The sequence below is a fragment of the Vulpes vulpes genome, chromosome 7 (assembly GCF_048418805.1).
Source record: "Vulpes vulpes isolate BD-2025 chromosome 7, VulVul3, whole genome shotgun sequence".
In the NCBI taxonomy this organism is placed as follows: domain Eukaryota; kingdom Metazoa; phylum Chordata; class Mammalia; order Carnivora; family Canidae; genus Vulpes; species Vulpes vulpes.
The window spans coordinates 109,868,778-109,892,024 of record NC_132786.1 but is presented as its reverse complement, the minus strand read 5'-3'; the positions used below and the strand labels follow the sequence as shown (position 1 = coordinate 109,892,024).

General features: G+C 40.6%; 1 protein-coding gene across 3 annotated transcripts in view; it reads left to right on the top strand.

Annotated features, from left to right (window-relative positions):
• The first annotated feature begins 1,009 nt into the window (after positions 1–1,009).
• The window catches only part of PDE1C (phosphodiesterase 1C), a 570,553-nt gene continuing 548,315 nt past the window's right edge, over positions 1,010–23,247 (top strand). For 2 of the 3 annotated variants that reach the window (XM_072764660.1, XM_072764663.1), the window contains exon 1: positions 1,168–1,922. In XM_072764660.1, coding sequence (XP_072620761.1) covers positions 1,601–1,922 — 322 coding nt within the window. In that variant the 5' untranslated portion in view covers positions 1,168–1,600. Of the gene's footprint in view, positions 1,923–23,247 lie in introns of all 3 variants that reach the window. The other variant, XM_072764662.1, reaches the window with a different exon arrangement.

The window sequence follows — 23,247 nt, the reverse complement described above, 5'->3', positions numbered from 1 at the left end:
ACCTAGGTAGGTGGACCCTGTTGCATTCCTTTTGACAGACCTGAGAAGGTGGATCTGTAATGTTAGTAGAGGTGAGAGGACGCTGCATGGTCCTTATTGATATGAGGACATAGTGTGTATTCCCTTAAATAGCAGGATTTCAGCTTCTGCCCTCCTCACAGGAAACAAGGACAGAGGGTTGTGTTGGACCTGTAGCTGTTCCATCTAAGTTAATCCCTGATTTGTCTTCTCTAAATATCAGTTGAGGATTTTATCTTTTTTTTTTTTTTTTTTTCAGTTGAGGATTTTAAAACTTTTTTTCCTCTTTTCATCTTGGGGTTGGTTGATCTGGAAGCCACCTCCATGATAATACTGTTTTACATATACTTATTTGTATACTGTTTTATAGATGACAATGTCAAGTGTCATGCTGTCATAGAAAGGGGACTGAATGAGAAGGAAGGGAAGTTGGGTCCCAGGCCAGTTGAGGAATCACTGATAAACTTTCTTCCTTCGCACACTCCAACCTTAGATAATATTGCACAGTGTTTCACTTAATAATTCAATGCCTGAAAACCTTTGGAATGGGGTACAGAGTGGTAGAAGACTGGATCTAGAAAAAGGAGTCCCAGACACAACACCTAACTTGACCACTAACTGGCTGTGTAGCCTTGGGTCAGACCTAAAACCTATCTAGGCAACAGGATTTTAGCTGAAACATAATACTAGGCTGCCCTTCCTGCTTCTGGCCCCACATTAGGCCTCACCACTTTTCCACTGCAGTCAGAGAAAAGATGGGACTAGCAGTGTAGGGTTATTGCTAGGGTCCCTGGCTGCTCTGGCTTCCTGTCATGAAAGCCTTGGGGTCTGGTTGGCGCCTGCCTCCCTGCTTCCCTGCAAGGAATTAGCCCAGTAGTCTCCCCTTGCACCTCCACTACCCTCCCAGGCCTCAAATGCCTCACAGGAAGTCTTGGTTTCCACAGGGGGAGGCACCCAGGGTGAGGACCAAGGGAGGAGGCACTCTAGGGAAGGAGATTGCCAAATCTTCTTCAGGGGCAGCTGCATGTAGGCTTCTCAGGAAAACACAATCTAGAAGAGTAGTGATATTGGCTTTAAGAAGAGTGAGGAGAAAACAAATGTAGGCTCCTCCTCCGCCCTTGTCAAAACCTACAATCTCCCAGGATACAAAAGAGGGCCAGGGAGGAGCAGGAAGGACACGTTGGGCCCTTGGACTGTTTGCCCCAGGTGAACCAAGTTGCAGAAAGTAGGGGGAAAAAGTATCCCTCACTTAATGCCACGCCTCTTCCTTCCCCCATCCTCCAGTAAAGTCTCCGGACAACATCTGCACAGAGACCCCTGCAAGTGTCCCCATCTACCCCGAACTGTCAGACAGGTGCAGAGACGGCCTGGGAGTCCTGGGTCCACCCGGGGCTGGGCGCGCAGCCCTCCGGAGCTTCAGCCTCCTCCTCCTCCACCAGAAGGGGCTGCTACCCGCGGAGTCAGAGGCGGAGCAGAGACTGGGGGAGCTCCGGCGTGAAGAGGAGTAAGGCTTGGCAGGCAAGGGGTGTGGGTTCCTTAGGGAGCCTCGGCCGCTCACCTGGGCCCAGCCCGGCCCGCTGAGATGGGCTCCTTCTCCTCCGCGCTGGCGCGGTCCCGCAGCTCCGTGGTGCAGTTGGGCTCGTCGCCACCGCAGCGCGAGGAGCCACACGCTGCTCCCGCTGCTCCCGCCGCTCGAAGGGACCCATTCGCCTTCCCTAAGACCCGGAGGCTCGGGCCCGGGCGGGCGGAGACGTCCTACCCGCCGGCAGCCTGGGAGGCTCAGTCGGCCGCGCCCAGCCGCGAAGGAGAGCGCGCCAAGTTAGGGAGTCCGGAGCTGTCCCCGGTGCTGAAGTGTGCAGAGAGTATGTCCCAGCCCTACCTGCCCCAAAGCGGGAGCGCCACGGGTGAGTCTTACCTTGCTTAGGGATGGAGGGATGGTCGGGAGCTGCTGCCTGGAGACCTGTGGGGTTCTTCTTAACATCAGAGGGAGAAATGAAGGCTCTGTCTCTCAACAGTATTTCGCTTTCTTTGTTCTCTTGCCCATAACTTTTTTTTGTTTTACAAGTTAAGATTCATTTCTGGTTCAATAGGGAGTTATTTCAGAAGGGCCGTCTTTCAAGGAGTTTAAGCAGTTGCACGCAAGGCACTTTACACTGCAAAGATCCCTTTCCCCAGCTTTGCACTGGTGCCAGCAGCACGCAGAGAAGTCTTCCTTGTTGTTTTGGAAAGATAAGGATAAATGAGGTTCATCTTCCCATCGCCTTCCAGGGGAATTGGAAAAAGGGCAAGAGATCCCTGCTTGTCTAAGACTTTAGTTTCAAGTGTGAAGAAGGAAACTAGTATTTGAACTGGTCTCTTCTGAAGGGGCTTGGGGTGTATAGTTGGGGGAAATTGTTAATCTAGGCAGCAAAGGAGAAGTGAAAAGAGCACACAGGATTTGGGATCAGGTGGGCCTGAGTCTCCATCTGCTGCTTTCATTGTGCTCTTGGGCAGATGTTCTTCCCGTGCCTTGATTTTTTTTATCATTGGTGACATATGGATAATAATAACTGGAATTTCACTAGGTAGCCACAAAATCTAACTAGACACAGTACATGAAGAAGAACTTTGAAACTACAAAGTGCTATGCAGATATTCAGTATTATGGCTAAACTTGATCTCTGAACCTTTTCAGCTGAAACTAAAGGGAAGAGTGAAACTTTTCAATTTTTAATTTAAGATATTCAAAGTCTCCATTTCATAGGGAAGGTCCTGTTTTATATAAGTGGGAGGAGAAGTCCTTAGTTAATACATGTAATTAAAAAAAGCCCTCTCACACTAGAAAAGTTACTAAATATATCAGCTGGCTTTTTGTTTCATGTGAATCCCCACTTTATCCCAGGTAAGGCTGTGATGCTCACTGCTATTGTCTATTGAGTTTTTGAAAAAGATTCAGTGGATTCGGTGGGGAATGTTGGTTCCCCTCAAGAGAAAAAGATGAGATTGGGGGGGGGGGGTTGGCCCACACTTTGACTCAGAAGAGATAGGGATACATGTATCCCTATTCCCTTGAGAATTTCCTTCCAAAAATATTGTGAGTTTATCCCTTAGTTTTTATTTGTTCTTGTGTCAAACAACTTTCCTAAACAAAAATTAAAAGAAGATACATACACATGATTCTTGCAAGGGGGGATTTATCATCATAAAATATGTTAGTTTTTTTCCACTTGTAGGACCTGATTTTGTGGTATTGATGGACAGAACCAGATTTGGAGTCAGGGAACCTGGGTTCTTTTTTTGGGGGGGGGGGAACCTGGGTTCTGCTAAGCTCTACATCCTAGGGCAGGAGACCTATATTTTCTAAGCCTGTATTATTTGCTCTTTTAAAATGACTACAAATAGAGTTGTGTCATCTCCTATGCCATGAAACTCAAAGGAAAGAAATTATGGAGGTAAAAATGATTTGTAAACTATAAGTACTGTACAAGAGTAAGGTATCATCAAAGTATCTGGAGGCTTAATATTTTCTTTTTTTAAACATTTTATTTATTTATTCATGAGACACACAGAGAGAGGCAGAGACATAGGCAGAGGGAGAAGCAGGCTCCTCACAGGGAGCCTGATGTGGGACTCAATCCTTGAACTTAATATTTTCTTTCTTTCTTTCTTTAAAAAAATTTTATTTATTTATTTATTCATGAGAGACACACACAGAGAGAGAGAGGCAGAGACACAGGCAGAGGGAGAAGCAGGCTCCTCACAGGGAGCCTGATGTGGTACTTGATCCCAGGACTCCAGGATCACGCCCTGGGCTGAAGGCAGGTGGTCAACCACTGAGCCACCCAGGGACCCCCTGAGGCTTAATATTTTCTAATGTATAGGATGCAAATTTAATTTTTATATAATATTATTATGGTCTATCATAGTCACATTGGATGGAATATGGAATTTCTTTGTGAAACTATTCAATATTAATTTGTGTGTGTATATGTGTTTGATATTAGTTGAATTATATATATATATATATATATCTACATGAAAGAATATTGCCATATTTTTTCTCACACTTTTGATGATGTGGACAGAAGATTTGAGTATTGCAATTAATTCACACATTTATAATGCCTGAAGACCGGTTTTTAGGAATTTGCATTCAATTAATTTGTTTTGGATTTGATGAATACACATTTAAAAACTATTAACTTTAACTTTTTGATTGTACAAGAAATTAATTTTTTCCATTCCTTCCATTTTATTTCATAAAGAATATCACCAATTGAAAGTGACATTCTGAGTTTTATATTATCTAGGATATGTACACAAAGTTATTCAATTTGTATATTTTAATCTTTAAAAAATGGTATTTGAATTTAAATCTTTGAAGTGTGATGGGTTTAGATAGCTGGAATTGTAGATCGGTCTCAGTTTTATCCTCTCTAAAAATGAAGTTAAAAAAAATAAAAATAAATAAAAATGAAGTTCATTGCCCTTACCTGTGAAGCTGATTGGCCCTTTTCTCAAAATAATGGGTAGAACGGTACACAACTTGTGAATCTGGGAGCAAATTAGCTTGTACTTTATAGGCCAAAATGATTGAATGTGTGTGTATAAATGAGCACTATGTGCCAGATGTTGCTTTATGAGATAGGGTGGATATTTTTATTATTATTTTACAGATGAAGATATTAAGGCACAGGGGTTAAGAAACTGGTTACACAACTAGTAAATGACAGCCAGAATTTGAACTTAGGTAGTCTAGCTCTAGAACTATCTTCTTATCCTTATCCACTTCTCTATCCTACTTGTTGGAAGTGCTGTGTGTTTATTTCCCACTTATTAGTCCTTAGTTTATTATTTAGTATTGTCCTTTGAAAGTTTTATTTTGTCTCAACTATAGTCAGGAGAACCAGGAGAAATTGGTCCTGGGAGGGAGGTGTCAGAGTATTAAGAAATAAATAGTCACCTTGGATATTGTCGTTAAAGCCAGAGAACTTTGTGGGGCAAGTGAAGACTCAGAGTGCAGAGTCAGGGCAGTAAGGCCAGCTATCTCCCCTCATCTAAATATAAATGCTTTAGGCCTCTGAGATTTGTTTTATTAAGGATGGTGATGGTTCCCTACTGTTCTCTCATCATATTGATGTGAAGATTAAGTGAGATATGGTTGCCAAAACCCAAGTGGGGACCTGATATAGATGAAGCATAGCTATTCTGTTATGTTTTTTCTTTTCAGAGCTTTGGGGTCCCACTCACTGCTAGAAAGGAAGGAACAGCCTGATCTATTTTCAATAAAAGGGTACCTCAGAATAAACAAATAATCAAATAAATAAAAAACCTTCCACAGGTATCTATTTGGTATAATCTGCAATAGATTATCTGAGGCTTCTAGATTTTGTTAGAAATTCCTCTGGATGGGGAGAAATTCTGATATTATTGAATAAAATGATTTTTATTAATAATCTGCGTATTGAAATTATTTGAGCTCTTTCAATTTTCAGTTGCTGTCCCTTTCTTCTTTTGTTTAACATTTGGAAAATGTGTATCCTGCAAGAGCTAGTCTCAAAGTGTATTTATTAGATGATGGTCTTGGAATATTGTCTTGCTGAATTTCATTGTTTTTGGTTTCCATCTAAGTCCTCTGTGTCTCTTGCTAAGAGTATTATTGTTGGGAGGAAAACTTTTCCTTTACTGCTTAAATTCAAGATAAGGGTCCTGCAAATTAGCTGACAATGGACAGCCTAAGGAGAAAAGATAAGGTTTATTTAAATTTGCATAAGGGAATATTTAGTGATGAGTAACTTGTTGAATAGCCAGAAGTAAAAGTTTATACACCAACTTAACAACAACAACAAAAAGAGGAGTAGTTTGGGGCTTCAGTGGGCAAGTATGGAAGGGTGCAAGTGCACAGCTGAATTTTCACACTTCTCAATGTTAAGCATCAGTCTTTTCCCACTCTGGAAACTCCCTCAGAGGAGGAAGGGTCAATGGCAGCTATATTTTGGGGAGGCTCCGCCTAAGTTTAGGTAATGTGTCTTTCTATTGCTGCTGATGAAATGTTTTTAGTTTAAAGTAAATTTCATATCATTTTGGTGGGCTGTTAATCTCTACAACAGTATTTCCCTATAATTCAGTCCTGTCATATGTTAGCACCAGTGGTTTTCAAATTTTGGTGTTTATCATAATCACCTGGAAAGCTAATTCCAGAAGCCTAGGCTTGTAGGTATGGGATAGTGCTGGGAGTCTTGGTACTGTAACCAAATTTCCCAGGTGATTTTGTTACTACCAAAGTGTGTATCACACTCACCTGGGGACTTGTAAAACATGGAAATAGTGGGCCCTGTCTCCAGAGTTTCTGATTAGTAAGTCTGGCAGGCAATATAGCAATATCCATTTCTAGTAAGTTTCCAGATGCTGCTAATATTGCCAGTCAAGGCATCACATTTTGAAAACCACTGGTCAATGTGTAGAAATCACCCAGAAGGGCCACTATTCTTCGATATATTGTATTTGCCACAGTTGAGTTCTTGATTTTAGATCTTGACAGATATTATGGAGGATAAGAACTCTGGATGCAAAGTAGCTTTCATTTATCTAATCTTTCTGTTCTACGTGCCTAGCTCCTTAGGGCCACTCTCTTGTCAATTTCTAAAATATCAGGATAATTATGATTCTTAATCATGATGCCTTTACTTTGGGATTTTGTTTTTGGAATTTTTTTTTAAGATTTTATTTATTCACGAGACACACACACACACACACAGAGGCAGAGACATAGGCAGAGGGAGAAGCAGGCTCCATGCAGGTAGCCTGATGTGGGAATCGATCCAGGGTCTCCAGGATCACACCCTGGGCTGCAGGTGGTGCTAAACCGCTGCACCACTGGGGCTGCCCTGTTTTTGGAATTTTTTAGCTAAATTAAAAGTACTTGTTGAAGAGGAAATTTTTTTCTTTACATTTTAAGACTCTTCTAGATATTAGATTGACACGAGACAGATTAACAGGAGAAAATCACATTTAATTATGTACACATAGATAATTCTCATAAACATGAAAGATTCCAAAGACATTCAGGCAAAATGAAGGTATATATGTCATTCTGGACTAAGGAAAAGGGTATAGGGGTTTGGGGCTACAAAGAAAAGGAAGGCAATTGAAAATGAAAAGAGTAAATGTTTGCTAAACAAATGTTTGCTGGGCCATCCAGAAACAATGGGATGTAGAGAGGAATTTTAACAAACATACTTTGCTAAGATCCTCCCTTACTACCATACCTAGGTCATATTATACTGTAGTTATGTATGGTGATAGCTACATTCCTAGAGCAGGTCATCTAAGTTATTTTAGAAGGTTAGGAGGGGAGGCAAGAGAGAAAAACTTCTTGAGTCTTCTGTTTCTTAAAAATAATCAGCCTAAATTAATCCTCAAACCAAAGAGACACATTTTAGAGTGTCAAAATTCTCCCTTGCAGACTGTTAATATGAAAAGAAAATAAAACTCTCATCATTTTAAAGATCAGAGGGGGAATGGTTATGCCACTAGTGTTTTAATATTCAACACTTCAACAGCATCTCCTAGGATATGTCCCTGTTCCATGTTAATTTAAACACACACAAGCAGCCTTCTAAAAACTTAGGTTGATGACAAGGAATACTGGTGTGCTGGGCAAGTACTACACCCCTGTGGATTTAGCATCCCCTTCAGAAACTGCCCTCCTCTGCCACACTGCCTTTATCTTAGGGAGGCAAATCTGGGTCCCTAAAATGTCCCATCAAGTCTAGGAAGTCTCTGAACCACTTTCCTTTCATTCTCTTTCCTGATAGTTACTAGAGGCATTGCTTCCAAAGGCAGTTACAACCAAGGGCAGAGTTGAATAACTTCTTTATCCCCGAGCCACTAGTGGTATATTTGCTCTGGTTGGATGGAAGGCTTGGGGAAGGGTGCTTCATATCTGACAGCATTTTACAGCTTAAAAAACCCCTAGAGTCTCTTTATCATATGATCTTCAGGACAGTTTTCTAGGTAGATGGGACAGATGGCCTTATTGTTCCTGTTTAATAAAAAAAGAGAGTTGAAATAAACTATTTATTATTGATGACATGCTTTATCCTAGATCTCTTACAGTTAGTTAGATTTTTAGGTGGCCCATTATTTCTTCCAGGAGGCATGGTGCTAAGGAAAGGGGCTTTGGAATCTTAATCCCTGACTTTGATACTTCCTGGTTACCTAAATTGAACTTTCTCAGAGCTCATTTCCTTATGTGGAAATGGAACTAGAAATGGTATTGACCTCATCTCTATAAGGTAATTGATGTAAGGCACTTAACACATGCCTCAAGGAGAGAAGGGTATAGAACCAGAGAAAGATTGAAGGCAGAGGGGAAGCAAGAAAAAAAACACAATGCAGTTCATTTGATGTTAGAAGGTTCGGGTCCTAGCTCTCCTATTTTGGGGTAAGGACATAGATCCCACATACTTATGTTATCCTTGGTGTTATATTTTCTGTAATTTACTCATTGTTCAACCCAGACAATGGTGTGTGTGTGTGTGTGTGTGTGTGTGTGTGTGTGTGTGTGTGTGTGAGGTTTTAAACTGCCTCCTAGGAGTGAGCAGTTACCATTAAGACCCTGATCAGAAATACTTGATAAGAAGTGTACTTCAGGGGCTGGGTGGCTCAACGGTTTAGCGCCTACCTTTGGCCCAGGGCGTGGTCCTGGAGTCTCAGGATGGAGTCCCGCATCAGGCTACCTGCATGGAGCCTGCTTCTCCCTCTGCCTGTGTCTCTGCCTCTCTCTCTCTCTCTCTCTCTCTCTCTCTGTGTCTCTCATGAATAAATAAATAAAATCTTAAAAAAAAAAAGAAGTGTACTTCAGCTATTCCTCTAATTGTTCTATGTTATATCTATGTTAAAGTATTTTAAAATCAATGTAAAGGTAATTAGAAATAATTTTTCATTGATCAAGATGAGTAATGCTTAAAGTATGCTAGTTGGGGGACGCCTGGATGGCTCAGCGGTTGAGCATCTGCCTTCCGCTCAGGGTGTGATCCCAGGATCCAGGATAGAGTCCCACATTGGGCACCCTGTGAGGAGCCTGCTTCTCCCTCTGCCTATGTCTCTGCCTCTCTCATAAATAAATAAATAAATAAATATTAAAGAAAAAAGTATGCAAGTTGGTAAGAAATATTGTCAAGCACTTCTGCCCTTTCATGAATGAGGCATATGAACCTGGAGAGTCTGGATATCTGTACCAGTCAAGTGGCACTGTACTCCTAAGTTTCTGATTTGGTTCTGTATTTCACTTCTTAGCAGAAGATTTAGGATTTAGTTCTGCTTGGACTTCCATTTGGTCCTCCTGATATATGGCCTTATCCACATGTAAGGGGCTGGAAATGTAATTTTCTGTGTGTCTAGGAAGAGGAGCAGAACTATAAAATTGTGAACACTGGTGACATTAGAACATTTAGAGTTGATTTTCCTTGTTTTTGAGCTGAGGAAACATGTTCATGAACGCTAAGTGACTTGCCCAAGATCACAGAGCTTCTAATGAACAAAGCTAGGATTTACACTTAAAATTTAGTTGGAGAGAAGGTAAATCAAGGTTAAACAAAGCTGAACAGTGCAAGATGGACTACAGTTAATTAAATTGCATAGTATGCAACATAGCAGTATTTCTCGAAGTACATTTGGAAACCTACCTCAGAAGTACTTGGGGTTCTTATTAAAATATATTTTCCTGGGCCCCTTCCTGGGCCTACTGAATCAGAATCTGATGGTGGGGACCAGAAGTCTGCATTTTTACACACATACCAGGGGAATCTTATTTATACTAATTTTGAAAATCGCTCCCCTGTGGTGTTCACAGCATCCTTTTGAGAGTCTAGGTGTCTTACTCGTAGACAGATTCAGGCCTAACTGGGACCAAATGAGATCATGGATGTTCAAGGGCTTTGAAAGGGTGTATATATATCAGACTTTGATTTGATTTTCATGGGATGGCCCAGACCAGGAAAATGGATGTGCATATCGGGCCACAGTTGGCAGCAACTGGATCTAATGAGCAAATATCACAGGAAACTGATGTGGGCTTTGTTCAGACTTGCCTTTCTCTCCTGTCACTTATACTTCAAAATCCCTAACCCCGTGTAAAAGAAATACCATCATTTTTAACTAGTTATTGATTTAGGTTTATAAAGGTTTTTTGTTTTGTTTTGTTTTTTTAAATTTTTTTTCTTTCTTTCTTTATTTATGATAGTCACACACACACACACACACACACACAGAGAGAGAGAGAGAGAGAGAGAGGCAGAGACACAGGCAGAGGGAGAAGCAGGCTCCATGCACCGGGAGCCCGACGTGGGATTCGATCCCAGGTCTCCAGGATTGCGCCCTGGGCCAAAGGCAGGCGCCAAACCACTGCACCACCCAGGGATCCCTTTTGTTTTGTTTTTAATCAAAATTGTACCTGTTGAGAGAATGGAAGCTAACCTCCAAAGGAGGGGCTGGTCTTTACTTACATGCTCTCTGTCATGTTCTCTCTTCACATCTATTTTTTTTTAAAGATTATTTATTTATTTTAGAAGGGGGCAGGGGCAGAGAGAGAGGAGAGAGAGAGAGAATCTCAAGTGTGGAGCTTGACTTGGGGCTCGATCCCATGACTGCAAGATCATGAACTGAGTGGAAATCAAGAGTTGGGTGCTCAACTGACTGAGCCACCCAGTGTCCCTCACATTTACTATTTTTTCAGTGTCCTTTGAGCAAGATATATCTTACTAAACATTCTGGAGACTACTAGAAAATTGTTAGTTTGAACAATGTATGAATTAGAAGTCTAAATTCAGTGACAGATTCTTTCCTCCCAGCACTTTCCACTCCCTAGCTTACAGATTTAAGGAGGATTCCATCATTTTGCCATTTTTTCCTGCCAGCTAGAATGCTGGGCTCCTTACCGATGTCACATCTTCCTGATAGACCTCAATAAAACTGAAGGAAAACCTCAGTAAACCTCAATACAACAGGAAAAAAGGAACCATAAAGATCAGTATACACACAACCTATTCACTTAAGCTTCTTCGTGTCATGGTGAGTTTTGCCTATAGCCAAATGCTCCAAGAGTTGGGTGGACCTCACTGCCATGCTGTTTAGAAGAGTCCATGGAAGGGCTGTTTGGAAAAGGGCTTTCTTTACTTCTTAAGCCCTGTGGATGTTTTTGTTGAATTCATTTCTGGACTTTGACACCCTAACAACGAGCATTTTCTTCTAGTCACAGAGACAAAAAATGTTACTAATCTGAAAGCACCTCTTTCAGAATAAAGGCTCTGTTCTGAAGGAAAAAATAAAGCTTAGTCTTAAAATATACCTGTAGCTGTATCTTCCCATTTCTGAATCTTGTTATGTAATGGTACTGTTTGGAAAGCAAGCAATGAAGGTTTTTTTTATGATTGTAAAATCATAAAAAGATGTGGAGAAAAAGATTAAATCATTATATTATGTAGGAACAGTAGAAACTAACATTTATTGATCAATTACTATGTGCTAAGAGGCTGTTCTATACATTCTTTGTTTACTGGTATTACACTACAAGATAAGTACCATGTGTTCTCCTTTTAATCGATGAGACATTGAGACTAGGAGAATTAATCAAATCGATTGATAGGTTGACTATAGATAATATTCAAATTACTATGTTGAATCAGATTATCCCTAAAGTTGAAATAGGAATATATACTTATATGTCTGATATATACTCTTGATTATAGGATAATAAAATTATATCAAGAAAAAGTTGAGATAAAAAAGTTTCATAAAATATCATCTCCTTAATGAAACAGCTATTTTTTAAAAAGATTTTATTTATTTATTCGTGAGAGACACAGACAGAGAGAGAGGCAGAGACATAGGCAGAGGGAGAAGCAGGCTCCACGCAGGGAGCCTGATATGGGACTCGATCCTGGATCCCGGGATCACAACCTGAGCTGAAGGCAGGCGCCCAACTGCTGAGCCACCCAGGCATCTCTGAAACAGCTTTTTTAACATCTGTATATACCTTCCCATTTTTTGTTTATGTGCATAATATGATTTTTACCTAATTGGGATTATAGTATTTTTTAAAAACAAAAATTTTCTTTGGGAATTGATATTATTTAGTAGTTGAAAGACCAGGGTCTAGAAGGAGACAGATGGGAGTTAGAATCCTGGTTCTGCCCATTATTAACTGTGTGGTCTTGGACAATTTACTTAAACTCTTTGAAGCTCAGATTCCTCATCTGTAAAAAGGGGATGCAAAAAAATGGCTTTACTGGGTTGTTTTGTGGGTTTAAGAGTTTAAAGCAAAGCTCCTATCATGATATCAGGCAGAGCCAGTGCTCTGTGGGCATTAGCTATAATTTTTATTATTAGATGTTGTTAAGAAATTATTCTGATGCTTGTTAAAGTAGTAAGGAAGACTTTATTCAGGACTATTGCAATAGGAATATTACAATAGGGAAGAGAGTTCAGGCTCAATTCTAGATACAGCAAAGATAAATAGGGATTTATTTATTTATTTATTTTAAATTTAAATTCGATTTGCCAACATATAGTACATCATTAGTTCCAAATGTTGCATATAACACCCAGTGCTCATCACATCACAGATAAATGGGAATCTAGAGCTAACTAGTAGAGTGAGAGGTCAGTGACTAGAAAGTACTAAATTTTACTGAAATACTAAAAAGTAAGAGTATTTTTGTTAAACTGACCTTACAGGATTCTTGCTAAAGGCAGGAGAAGGAATCTAGACATCAAGGTGAGGCATAAAGAAGTTGATCAGATATTGAGAGTGATCAGATATCAAGGTGAGGGGGGGGATTTTTGCTACAGTGACTTAGTAGAATTCTTGCTAAAAGCTGCACTATGCAGGCCTGGCAAGGACAGGGAGAGCAGGGGAAGCTAAGATTGAGGCCTAGTTGAGATAGGGACTCAGAGGAGCCTTACTAAAGTTTGGTCAAGGAGAGAGTCTTTGTCAGCGTGTGATTTTATAATTAGTAGTAATGCATTTCTAGTATAACTTTCTTTAGTATTGTTTTTTTTTTAAGATTTTATTTATTTATTCACGAGAGACACACAGAGAGAGGCAAAGACATAGGCAAAGGGAGAAGCAGGCTCCCTGGGAAGAGTCCGATGCAGGACTCAATCCCAGGACTCCAGGATCATGACCTGAGCTAAAGGCAGATGCTCAACCACTGAGCCACCCAGGTGCCCCTAGTATAACTGTCTTAAAACCAGTTCTAAGCAGTTATCAGTGCTTACAAAAAGAAAAAAAAAAAGGGTCATTTCTAAAGGAAATCAGTCAGAATTAGGGTTAACTACTGCTTTGCACCAACTTTGCTAGGTGCTTCTGAGCTTTTCTTCCTGATGTTGGTGCCTATGCCACAGAACTGGTTATTCCAGTTGGGAGCCACTCAGCTCCTGGTGAAAGCTTCCAGACTGAGTGGAACAATAAAAGGCCCTGATGGACTGATGTCAGCCTTTGCTCCTAATGTGCTTGCAGCTCATTAGAGGCCCAGAGCATTGGGCTTTTGGAATTTCCACCCAGGTCAGTCTGCCCTGAGTGGGGGCAGCAACATCTCCAAACATTCTTATCCTTCTGGCCCTGGGGCAAGGTGTGTTGGCTATAGGAGAGTAAGGCATTGGGTGGGTGTTTAAGACTAGCTCTCATCTGCAGTTCACCCCTGGGTATCTGTAGGAGTTGCCTCTCTGCCCCTCTCAGGTCACTCACTCCATGGCTCTTCAGTGTTGGCAGTTCCCTCTCACTCATTCCCTCACCTAAACCTGTCCTGAATTAGACAAATGTGTTCTGAGTCTATCATATTGTGACTTGATGCAAAAACCAGTTTTTTCCCCAAAGAATGTGTGCAAATTCCCCCCTCTTGCTTGATCCTCATGCTTCTTAGTCTCTGACAGTGTCCCTGAGCTTCAGCCTGTTATCCCATGTCCACTTTCCCTTACATTTTGAAGAAAATACAAGGGTCAGGAATGAGTGGGGGCAAAGAGATGAGGCTAGCTGATTAAATTGTTCACATTGCTTAGGAACACCAAGTTTTCAAAAACACATGATCACATCAATATAGCTGCAACAAAATGGCCATCAAAACGTCACCTGGTTTCTCTATAGGGAGTAACCACTTGGCCATATCCCTCTAAGGTTATATTTTGAGTTTCTTAGAGGAGCAGGGCCACGCACATCTCACTCCCTTCTAGACCATCTCTCTCTATTTCCAGGGAATGCCCAGAGGCTCTTCTCATCCCTACCCCTGAATATAAATGTCCAGGCCATTCCCAAGCACATTCTGTGCCTCTGCATCCCAGGAGGTGAGAGAAAGCAAGGGAGAAAGGGAAGAGGGCTCTGGGAGGACCTTTGAACTTAGATCAAAGATACTCAGTGTGTCCTGCCAGCACTGCCCAGGCTCCCATGTACATACCAGCACCTGCCAGTGTGTATACTGTGCCCGCCCTGAAGGACTCCAGGCTCCAATGGCTGGTACATCAGGTCACATTACATCCAAAGGCTGCGGGAGTGGAGTGCTGTGGGGGATGGGCAGGGATGGGAGTGGCCAGCATCACTCACTCACCATCCTCCCCCCCCCCCCCTCCTTCCTCCTTATCTTTCAGAAGTCTCAGATTCTTTCCCTAAGAACAGCCCTTGTCCAACTCAGGGGAAAGCTGTTCTACTGGGATTTTCACCCACCACATGATTTTGGAGATGACTAACCTGTAAATCAGCTATCAAGACTTTTTGCTCTTTCCGCTCTGTCACTTTTTCCACAGCCTCACTAATTGTGGGCTCCCTAGGGAGAAGGAAAGGAGGCTGTCCTCGGTGCCTCTGCCCCTCCCCAGCCTCCAGCCTTTTGCTTTGTTATCATCAATCCCGGGATTCAAGCTCCACTGGGTACAGACCAAAGAGAGAGGGTAAGAGTGCCAGTTAAGTAGGGGCCCCAGATCTCTGCCAGCAGACCCCACACTGCTTCTCAAGCTGACTTGTAATGAAATGAAATGACAAAGGCGAGTGCTTTTTTTTTTTTTTTTTTTTTTTTTGAGAGAGAGATAGCAGAGAGGGACAGAGGGAGAAGGAGAGAGGGATTCCTAAGCAAGCTCCATGCCCAGTGCAGAGCCCCACATGGAGCTCCATCCCAGAATCCTGAGATCATGACCTGAGCTTAAATCAAGAGTCAGAGGCTTAACTCACTGAGCCACCCAGGTGCCCCAGCTGAGTCCTCTGTGTCCTCTTTGAGAAAATTTCTCAAAAAAAAATTTTTTTTTAAGTGGCCTCCTTGAGTGTATAAACTTTGAAGGAACTAGGAAAAAAAGCCAAATGTGTACTTTTAATATATTTTTTGTTACTTTTGTTACACTCATTAAAAAATCTCAAGTTGTGGAAACTACATTTAGAATATTACCTTTTCTACTGTTACATTTCATAAAAACAATTTTATTTAGCCTTTTATATTCATTTTTATTACTAGTATCATTATCTTCACTAAAGCCATTTTAGGGTCATCTGACATTTTCCACAGCACGTCAATTTGCCCTGTGTCTAAGCTTGTACAACAGAACTCTTTGAGCCTGTAAATAATGCTGTTACCGGAAATTTTACAAGGCAGGCATTGATAGAGGTCTCATTTCTTTCTCTTGTGTAGTTATATTTATGATGACTTATTTGGAGCCCAACAAGGGACTTGAACTCACGATCCTGAGGTTAAGACCTGAGCTGAGATCAAGAGTTACCTGCTCAACAGACTGAGCCTCCAGGCATCCCCAGTAGTCATATTTATAATTACATTTATATTCCTTGGGACCAGGTTAAGTTGTAATAAATTGTAATAGTGAGAGTGAACCTTCTTGTTTCTGACTTTATTAAATTGCTGTCTTTAGAATAAGAATATGTATATGTATATATATGTGTACATATATATATATGGAAAAGAATTTGTTACATTAGGAATATAATATATTAAGGATATATGTGTGCATGCATATATATAAATATATATACATATATATGGATATAATTATTCAAAGATTCCTATTTTATTAGGCTTTTTATTTTTTTATGTTTTTTCCTTCAAATTTTCATTTAAATTCCATTTAGTTAACATGCGGTGTAATATTGGCTTCCGGTGTAAAATTTAGTGAATCTTCATACTACTTCCAGTGCTCATCACAACAAATGCCCTCCTTGTTCCGCATAACCCATTTAACCCATTCTCCTGCCCACCTCCCTTCTAGTAACTATCCTTGGTTCTCCATAGTTAAGAGTCTGTTTCTTGGTTTGCCTCTCTTTTTTTCCTCTCTATATTCATTTGTTTTGTTTCTTAAATTTCATATATAAGTGAAATCATATGGCATTTGTATTTCTCTGACTGACTTCTTTTGCTTAGCATAATACTCTAGTTCCATCCATGCAGTTGCAAATGGCAAGATTTCATTCTTTTGGATGGCTGAGTAATATTCCATTATATATATCATATATATGATAATATTCCATTAATATTCCATTAATATTCCATTATATATATTATATATGTAATATATGATATATATATATATATACCCCACATCTTCTTTATCATTCATCCATTGATGGACATTTGGGGTCTTTCCATAATTTGACTATTGTTGATAATGCTGCTATAAACATCAGGGTGCATATATCCCTTCAAATCAGTATTTTTATATCCTTTGGGTAAATACTTAGTGTAATTGCTAGATTGTAGGCTATTTGGCTTTAAAAGAAAAAATCAAGACTAGGGCTAGAGGTTTGTCAAATGCCCTTTCAGCTTGTAAGGAATCAGTATGGCTTCTCTCCTTAGATCAATAAGTATGAATAATCAATACATTTCCTGATATTAAACCATCTCTGCCTTCCTGGAATCAGCTTTATTTAGACAAGGCATATTATTGTTTTGATATGCCATTGCTTTCTGTTAGTTAATATTTTACTTAGGATTTTTGCATTGATATTGAGATTTGTCTTTAGATTTTACTGTGTATGAAATATTGACTAAGTTTTGATATCAATGTAATACTCTCTTTACAGACATAACTTAGAAGTTTTTCTTTCTATATTGTAAACAAGTTTAAATACCATCGAAATTACTTGCTCTTTGAAAGTCTGTATAATTCTGCCAGGAAACCTTAGGCCTGGTGCTTATTGGGGGGTGCATTTTTTGACAACTTCCTCTTTCTTCCTTAGAAACTGGACACCATTCAAGACTCTATTTCTTTTGAGAAATCTTTAGGCAAATTATGTTTTCCTAGAAAATTCTCTATTTCATTCATATTTTCAATGTGTTTATTTAGGCTTGAGTGGTCTCTTATGTCTTTATGACTTTTACTGAATGCTTAAGCAGGGTGGGCTCGAGCTCCCCTACCAGTTTAATTAGTGGGTCATGCACATTCCTCCTAGCCTCCCCAAGTTTCCAGTGTCCAGATTCTGTAGCACTGTCTATTTCATCCCTTCACATCACCCCGCTGCAGTCCTATCAAACACAGCTCTGATTCCATGGTTCCCTGAAGTACCACTGACCCAAGATTGTGGGTGTAGCAGTTTAGGGACAGTTTTATGGACAGAGGAGATGGGCTCCATTGAGCTCAACACAGCAGACAACTTAAAATTGTACATTAAACTCCTCTGTTCTTTTCTTTGCATTATCTCTTGGCCTACCTCTTGTTGCTTTGCTCTTTTCTCTTTCCAGCCTAATATCATCTTCCCTGCCCCTGAAAATTCCTCTTACTTATTATGATGGGTTTTTGAGTTCTTTTAGTCTCTCTCCTCCCATTTTTATGGTGGAGCTTATCTTTTTACAGTTAAGTACAATAGAACCCAGGAATAATGATGCCCTGGGATGAAATTCAGATATAACACAACACAACTGACAATTCTTCCCTCCCTCAGTGCAGCTGGATTTTAAATTCCAGTCCCTTACAGGGGTGGGAGAATGTCATGGGGGAAGCAACTCCTTTGAAACCATGCTGAATGTCCTCAATTTAATGTAAAGCATTGCTGACTCCCATCACTGTCTCCCCGAGGGTGGAGATCACAACCCTGGCGACACTAGCTGTTCAGTTATAGAGTGGCTCTTCCTGCCCTCTTCCGAACAAGGGTATACCCACCTTACACAGGATTTATACTGGAGGGTATGTCTCCCTGCTTTACTGTCTCAGTCAAGAAAAACCAAGTAGTTCTAAGCAGTACATACACAGTCCCCCATGCATGTGCATTATACAGTAACTGGAAACCCTTCTGAAAAATATTGCTTTTCATTAACCTTGCAATAATGCAACTTCAGCATTTCATGCAATTGGATTTTCTGGATTCCATTTTTTGCCTTATGGAGGGGTTTATTGTAAACATCAATACATTTTGCTGAACAAGAGGAAATCTGCAGCCAACTTTGAATAGCATTTTTTTCTCCTTAATATACTAGAAATAGAAGTCATCAATGGTATCTGGGCAAATTCAGATTTCTCCTTAATGTTCTCTGTATAGTTTGTACTTGAGTGTATTGTATTTGAGGATTTTACTTCATTTTCCCCCTGCCAACCTAGGAGCCCCTAGGAAGCGCTTTCTTTTCTCCAGTTTTTTAATCCCAGTGCCTGGCCTGGGTCTGGCTCACAGCAGGAGCTCAAGAAGTGGAAGAATTCATAAGAGGCCAGGGGATAAATCAGCTGTGACAGGAGCTTGGTGGTGCAGCTCAGGAAAGGCAGTGAGTGGGTGAAACGGGTATGCTACTCCTCGTTTTGACTCTAGTTCGCTCTTTGGTCCCTGTGGGGCAAGACACTTAGCTTCTCTGAGCGTTATTCCTTTTCCATAAAATGAAAATAAAAATACCTGGAGTATCTACCTCATGGGGTTGTTGACTTTACATAATGGACCTGAAAGGCACTTTGGAAAGTATAGTGAGCTACACAAGCGTGGTGACTTAATCATCTAATGCATGGGGAGATGGGTGTGCATCTAATGGATACATGGCTATGCTAATGGGCTTCTGACTTCCATCTGAGCTTTACACTGGAATACGTATCCTGAAAAACTCATCTTATGAATTCCTAGAATAATTGACAAGGCACAGCAAACATCTCTTGAAATACAGAGTTGAGTTTGTAGGAAATTATGAGAATCTCTTAGAGGGCCAAACAAGCGGTGGGGCTGCTGATCTCAGTAACTTGGTTTTAACCACTTTGGGGGAGGGCTGGGAGGATGTCAGGAGACAAGGCCTCAGGCTTGAGTTAACTTGGGAATTGGAACTGAAACCCCTGCATAAAGCTAGGACCCTCATAAATGTGCCAAAAGAAGTTTTTTCCACCAGCTATAAAAAGACAAAAAACAAACAAACAAAAAAAAAAAAAAACAAAAAAAAAAAAAACCACATGTTATCTCTTTTATCCTGGGCTTGGGTAGAGAAAAATAGAAATCTCTTTTAAGCCTTTATTTTTGAAGGTCTCCTGTTGCTTGCATTTGAGTTCCCAGTTCACATTACCTAGGTGCTCTGGGACACTATAGAGTTTATAATATTCAATATGTATGATAGATATATATGTACATTTTAATAATATCCAAAAATGTGCAAAATATAGTAGACTTAGGTGGTAATGTCTTAGGTCCCAGGCAAAGGAATGTAAATGTTTGCTCAACCCAGGCCCTGAGGCTCCCACAGATAAAGTCCTGCTGACATAAATGCTCTACTTAAAGTTGTAGGTACAAACTTATGAAGAAACAACCCACCTTCAGCTGAGATATTTCGAGTGAGAAAAGCAAAGTGGATAGAAATACATTATCATATGCTCCCATTTTTAAGAGAACAAACATTCTCGTCTCTTGTCACATTTGCACTCAGGTACATCCCCTCTCTGTATGTTTGCATGTGATTAGATGAGCATAAACAAGGGTAGAAAGGCTAAGAAAAATTAAATTGCAACAACATATTGGTTGTCAGCAAGGGTGATCTGGAGTGGGTATATAACAGGAAGAGGGGCAAGGGGCAAGCAAAAATGGTCTACCTAATCCCAGCTATTCTCTTCTTCCTCCCACCCATGCCATACCACCCTATGCAGGGTTTTGACTGGAGGGTGTATCTCTCTGCTTCCTTGTCTCAGCCAGGAAAAATGAAATAACTCCAAGGAGCACACCAGCCCCTTGCATATGGCATGGAGAATGTGTAGCGTCAGCAATGCCAGTGAAAAAATAAATAAAAGCTATTGGAAATTAAGTTAGCACTAGTGCAGATGCCATAATTAATAGCACCTACTTATTGGCTGCTTGCTCTGTGGCAGGCACTTTCTAGATGCTTTACATGTATAACTCCTTCAGCCCCCAGAACATAGGGATCACCCTTGCTCCTATTTTATCCATGACAGAACGGAAGTGCGAAGAGTACAGAGACCTGGGCTAAGGTCTCAGGTCCACTTCCTGGACCGGGGGGAGTTGGGATTTAGCCCCCACAGTTCACTCCCCAAAGCAGATGCTTGGTCATTGGGCTAATATGACCAAGTCCTCCACGCGTGGAGGACTGTATACAATAGAGAAGATTTTTGTGTCAAGGGTGATAATGTGGGTAGGTTTTGAATTGTTGTAATTTAATTTTTTCTTAGCCTTTCTACCCTAAAAATAAAGAAGAAATTGAAAAAAGAGCATCTGTCATCTTTCACAGCCCTCTCCTCCACTCCAGTACCTAATACGGTGACTGGTAGGTACTAAGTAAGAGTAATTACCACATGCATTATTGAATCTGTCAATGTAAAATGTGATTTAGAGACCTCCCTGCCAAAATGTAGGGGTAGAAGAAATGTTTATTGAATGGAATCAAATTGAATCATAGAGTGGTTTCCCAATGATTGCAAATTGAATCAACAGCAGCGATGGGCAAACCAAGCCAATAACTCTACAAATTTAGAGAGGACAGGAGTATGATTGTTGCAACCTTCATGTTTCCACACCCCAGGCTGCTTTTGATGATTAAAGTGATGAGTGATTTTAGTGCTAGCTTACATTTATGATACGGCTTCTTCCTTCTGAGTATCTGCAAGCCTTAAAATACACACTGCTGGCTTTCACTGCTGGGGAGCAATGTTGATTATTTCATAAGAGGGAGGGTGGCAAAGCAGGAGATTTAAGTGCCTCAGGTTTAGAACTCAGAAGAGGGCAGAGGGACCTTAGAATTTTGGGGAAGTGGAAGTCTATGGTGGAGAAAGGTGGATATAAATGATGCCTTGAAGTCACACAGTGCCCAGGCAGTGTGGGATCCAAGTCTTAGATTTGTGATCTTTCTTCCACATCTTGGAGTTTCAAAAATGTCAATTTATTGATTTAGTTGCTCTGTTAAACAGCATTAATGATCAGTGAATTCTCTCTCCCATGGAGAACTGAAACGCTTTGAGAAATTTATGTGGTGACTGTGGAGTCAGAGTAGAAGAAGCCGATGATGTTAACACTGGGAGTCAGGAAGCTGGGAAGATCCTAGGCTCCCACCTACACCTTAGGTGGGTCTGTCAGGCAGCTCTGAAACCCCTGCCCTCAAGGTCACAGTGATAGGGCAGGGCACAACCCATACATACCTGCCTTCTTTAGGGCTCTCTGCTACCCCCTTCTCCTACGACCTGCTTTTGTCAGACAGGGCCCAGCTTGATTATCTCTTTCTATATCCTTATTCTGATGATGGGCACCTTTTTGAGGAGTTACCTGGAAGTTTGACAATAACTGCTAATATTTGTTGAGCCTAGGTGCTGTGCTCACATTTTACAAGTACTATTTATCTCCTTTTCATAGATAAAACACGAGAGACTCAAAGAGGGTGAGCATGGGAGGCAGTAAAGTATGGTGCTCAGGAGTCAGACATATGGGTTTCATTTTAGGTAAATTATGTTCCTTTTCGTGTCTTGGTTTCCCTGAGCTCTTAAATGGGGGATAATAACATTTTAATTGTATGACAGATATAAGGATAAATAGATCATGTGTATCAAAGTGCTTAACAGACTGCCTGACACCTAGTAAATCCCTAATAAATGAGGTACTCTTAGTACTTGCTAGTCTGTGCTCAAGGTCACAGGTAGCAAGATGATAAAATCAGAATTTGAACCCAGGTCCACTTCAAGATGAAGCCCACTCTGCTGAAATGCTGAACTGTTACAGCTTCTCTGACAAGGCTAGTCACCCCTCTCAGAAGCAAGAATGGCCACTTTAGTAGAGCTTCTACATATGCTCAGCTTGGGAGCTGATGTAGCCTCTGCTTTTGCTCATGACCTAAAGACTGTGATCTGCAAAGGGAGGGACATGCACATCAGGGGAACCCAAAGCAACCTGCTGGGGATTGTATGAAAACATCAGAACCTCTACTTTTGTTTTGTTTTTTTCATCTAATTTACATTTCTTTTCTTATGAGTTTATGAAGGTCATATTATATGAGGACAACAGAGTGTGCTCATAATTTACAAATAAACTTCAGTGGTTTTCTGAGGGTAGCTAGCCATCAGCCGTGCCAAAGTATTTACACCATGGAGAACACTAGAAATCAAGGTCCCCTCCCCCATTTGCCAGCATGCCACTGAACAAAGATGTTCACTACTTGTAATAGTCAAGAGTTGGATACAAACTAAATATTTAGCAAGAGGATATGTTAAATGATGTTCTGTTGTTTTATCCAAAGATGCTTTTTCCAGTTGTTCAAGTCAAGAGTGTTTTAAAGTTTTCCTTATATAGGTTTTCTTCTGGGAATCCTTTTTATTATATCTCTAACAAATTTTATTGTATCTCTAACAAATATCTCTGGCTGCTATGGGCGTTGATCATTTTCTGAAAAAACTTCCTGGTTTTGCAGCTCTAGCTAATTAAAATGCTTTTCCTTATACCAACCTAATATTTTCTCCCTATAATTTATAACTTCACCCTAGGTTTTAGTTTAGTTCAACTAGAATAACATATAAGAACTATAATTTCCCTTCTTAGGTTGCCAATGGGACTTTAAGTCCATATTTTTTTTTAAAGATTTTATTTATTTATTTGAGAGAGAGAGAAAGAAAGCATGAGCCAGGAGAGAGACAGAGGGACAGACAGACTCCCCACTGCACACAGAGCCCTGAATCCAAGTAAGATGTTCCAAGCCCATCCTAACTGGCCTCTTTGTACCTGTTCACCTCCTCTACCACTACCTCCTACCCTTACTTTGCACCCTAACGATATGGAAATACATATTTCCCCATATATCCCTTCCCTTTTTGTGCCTC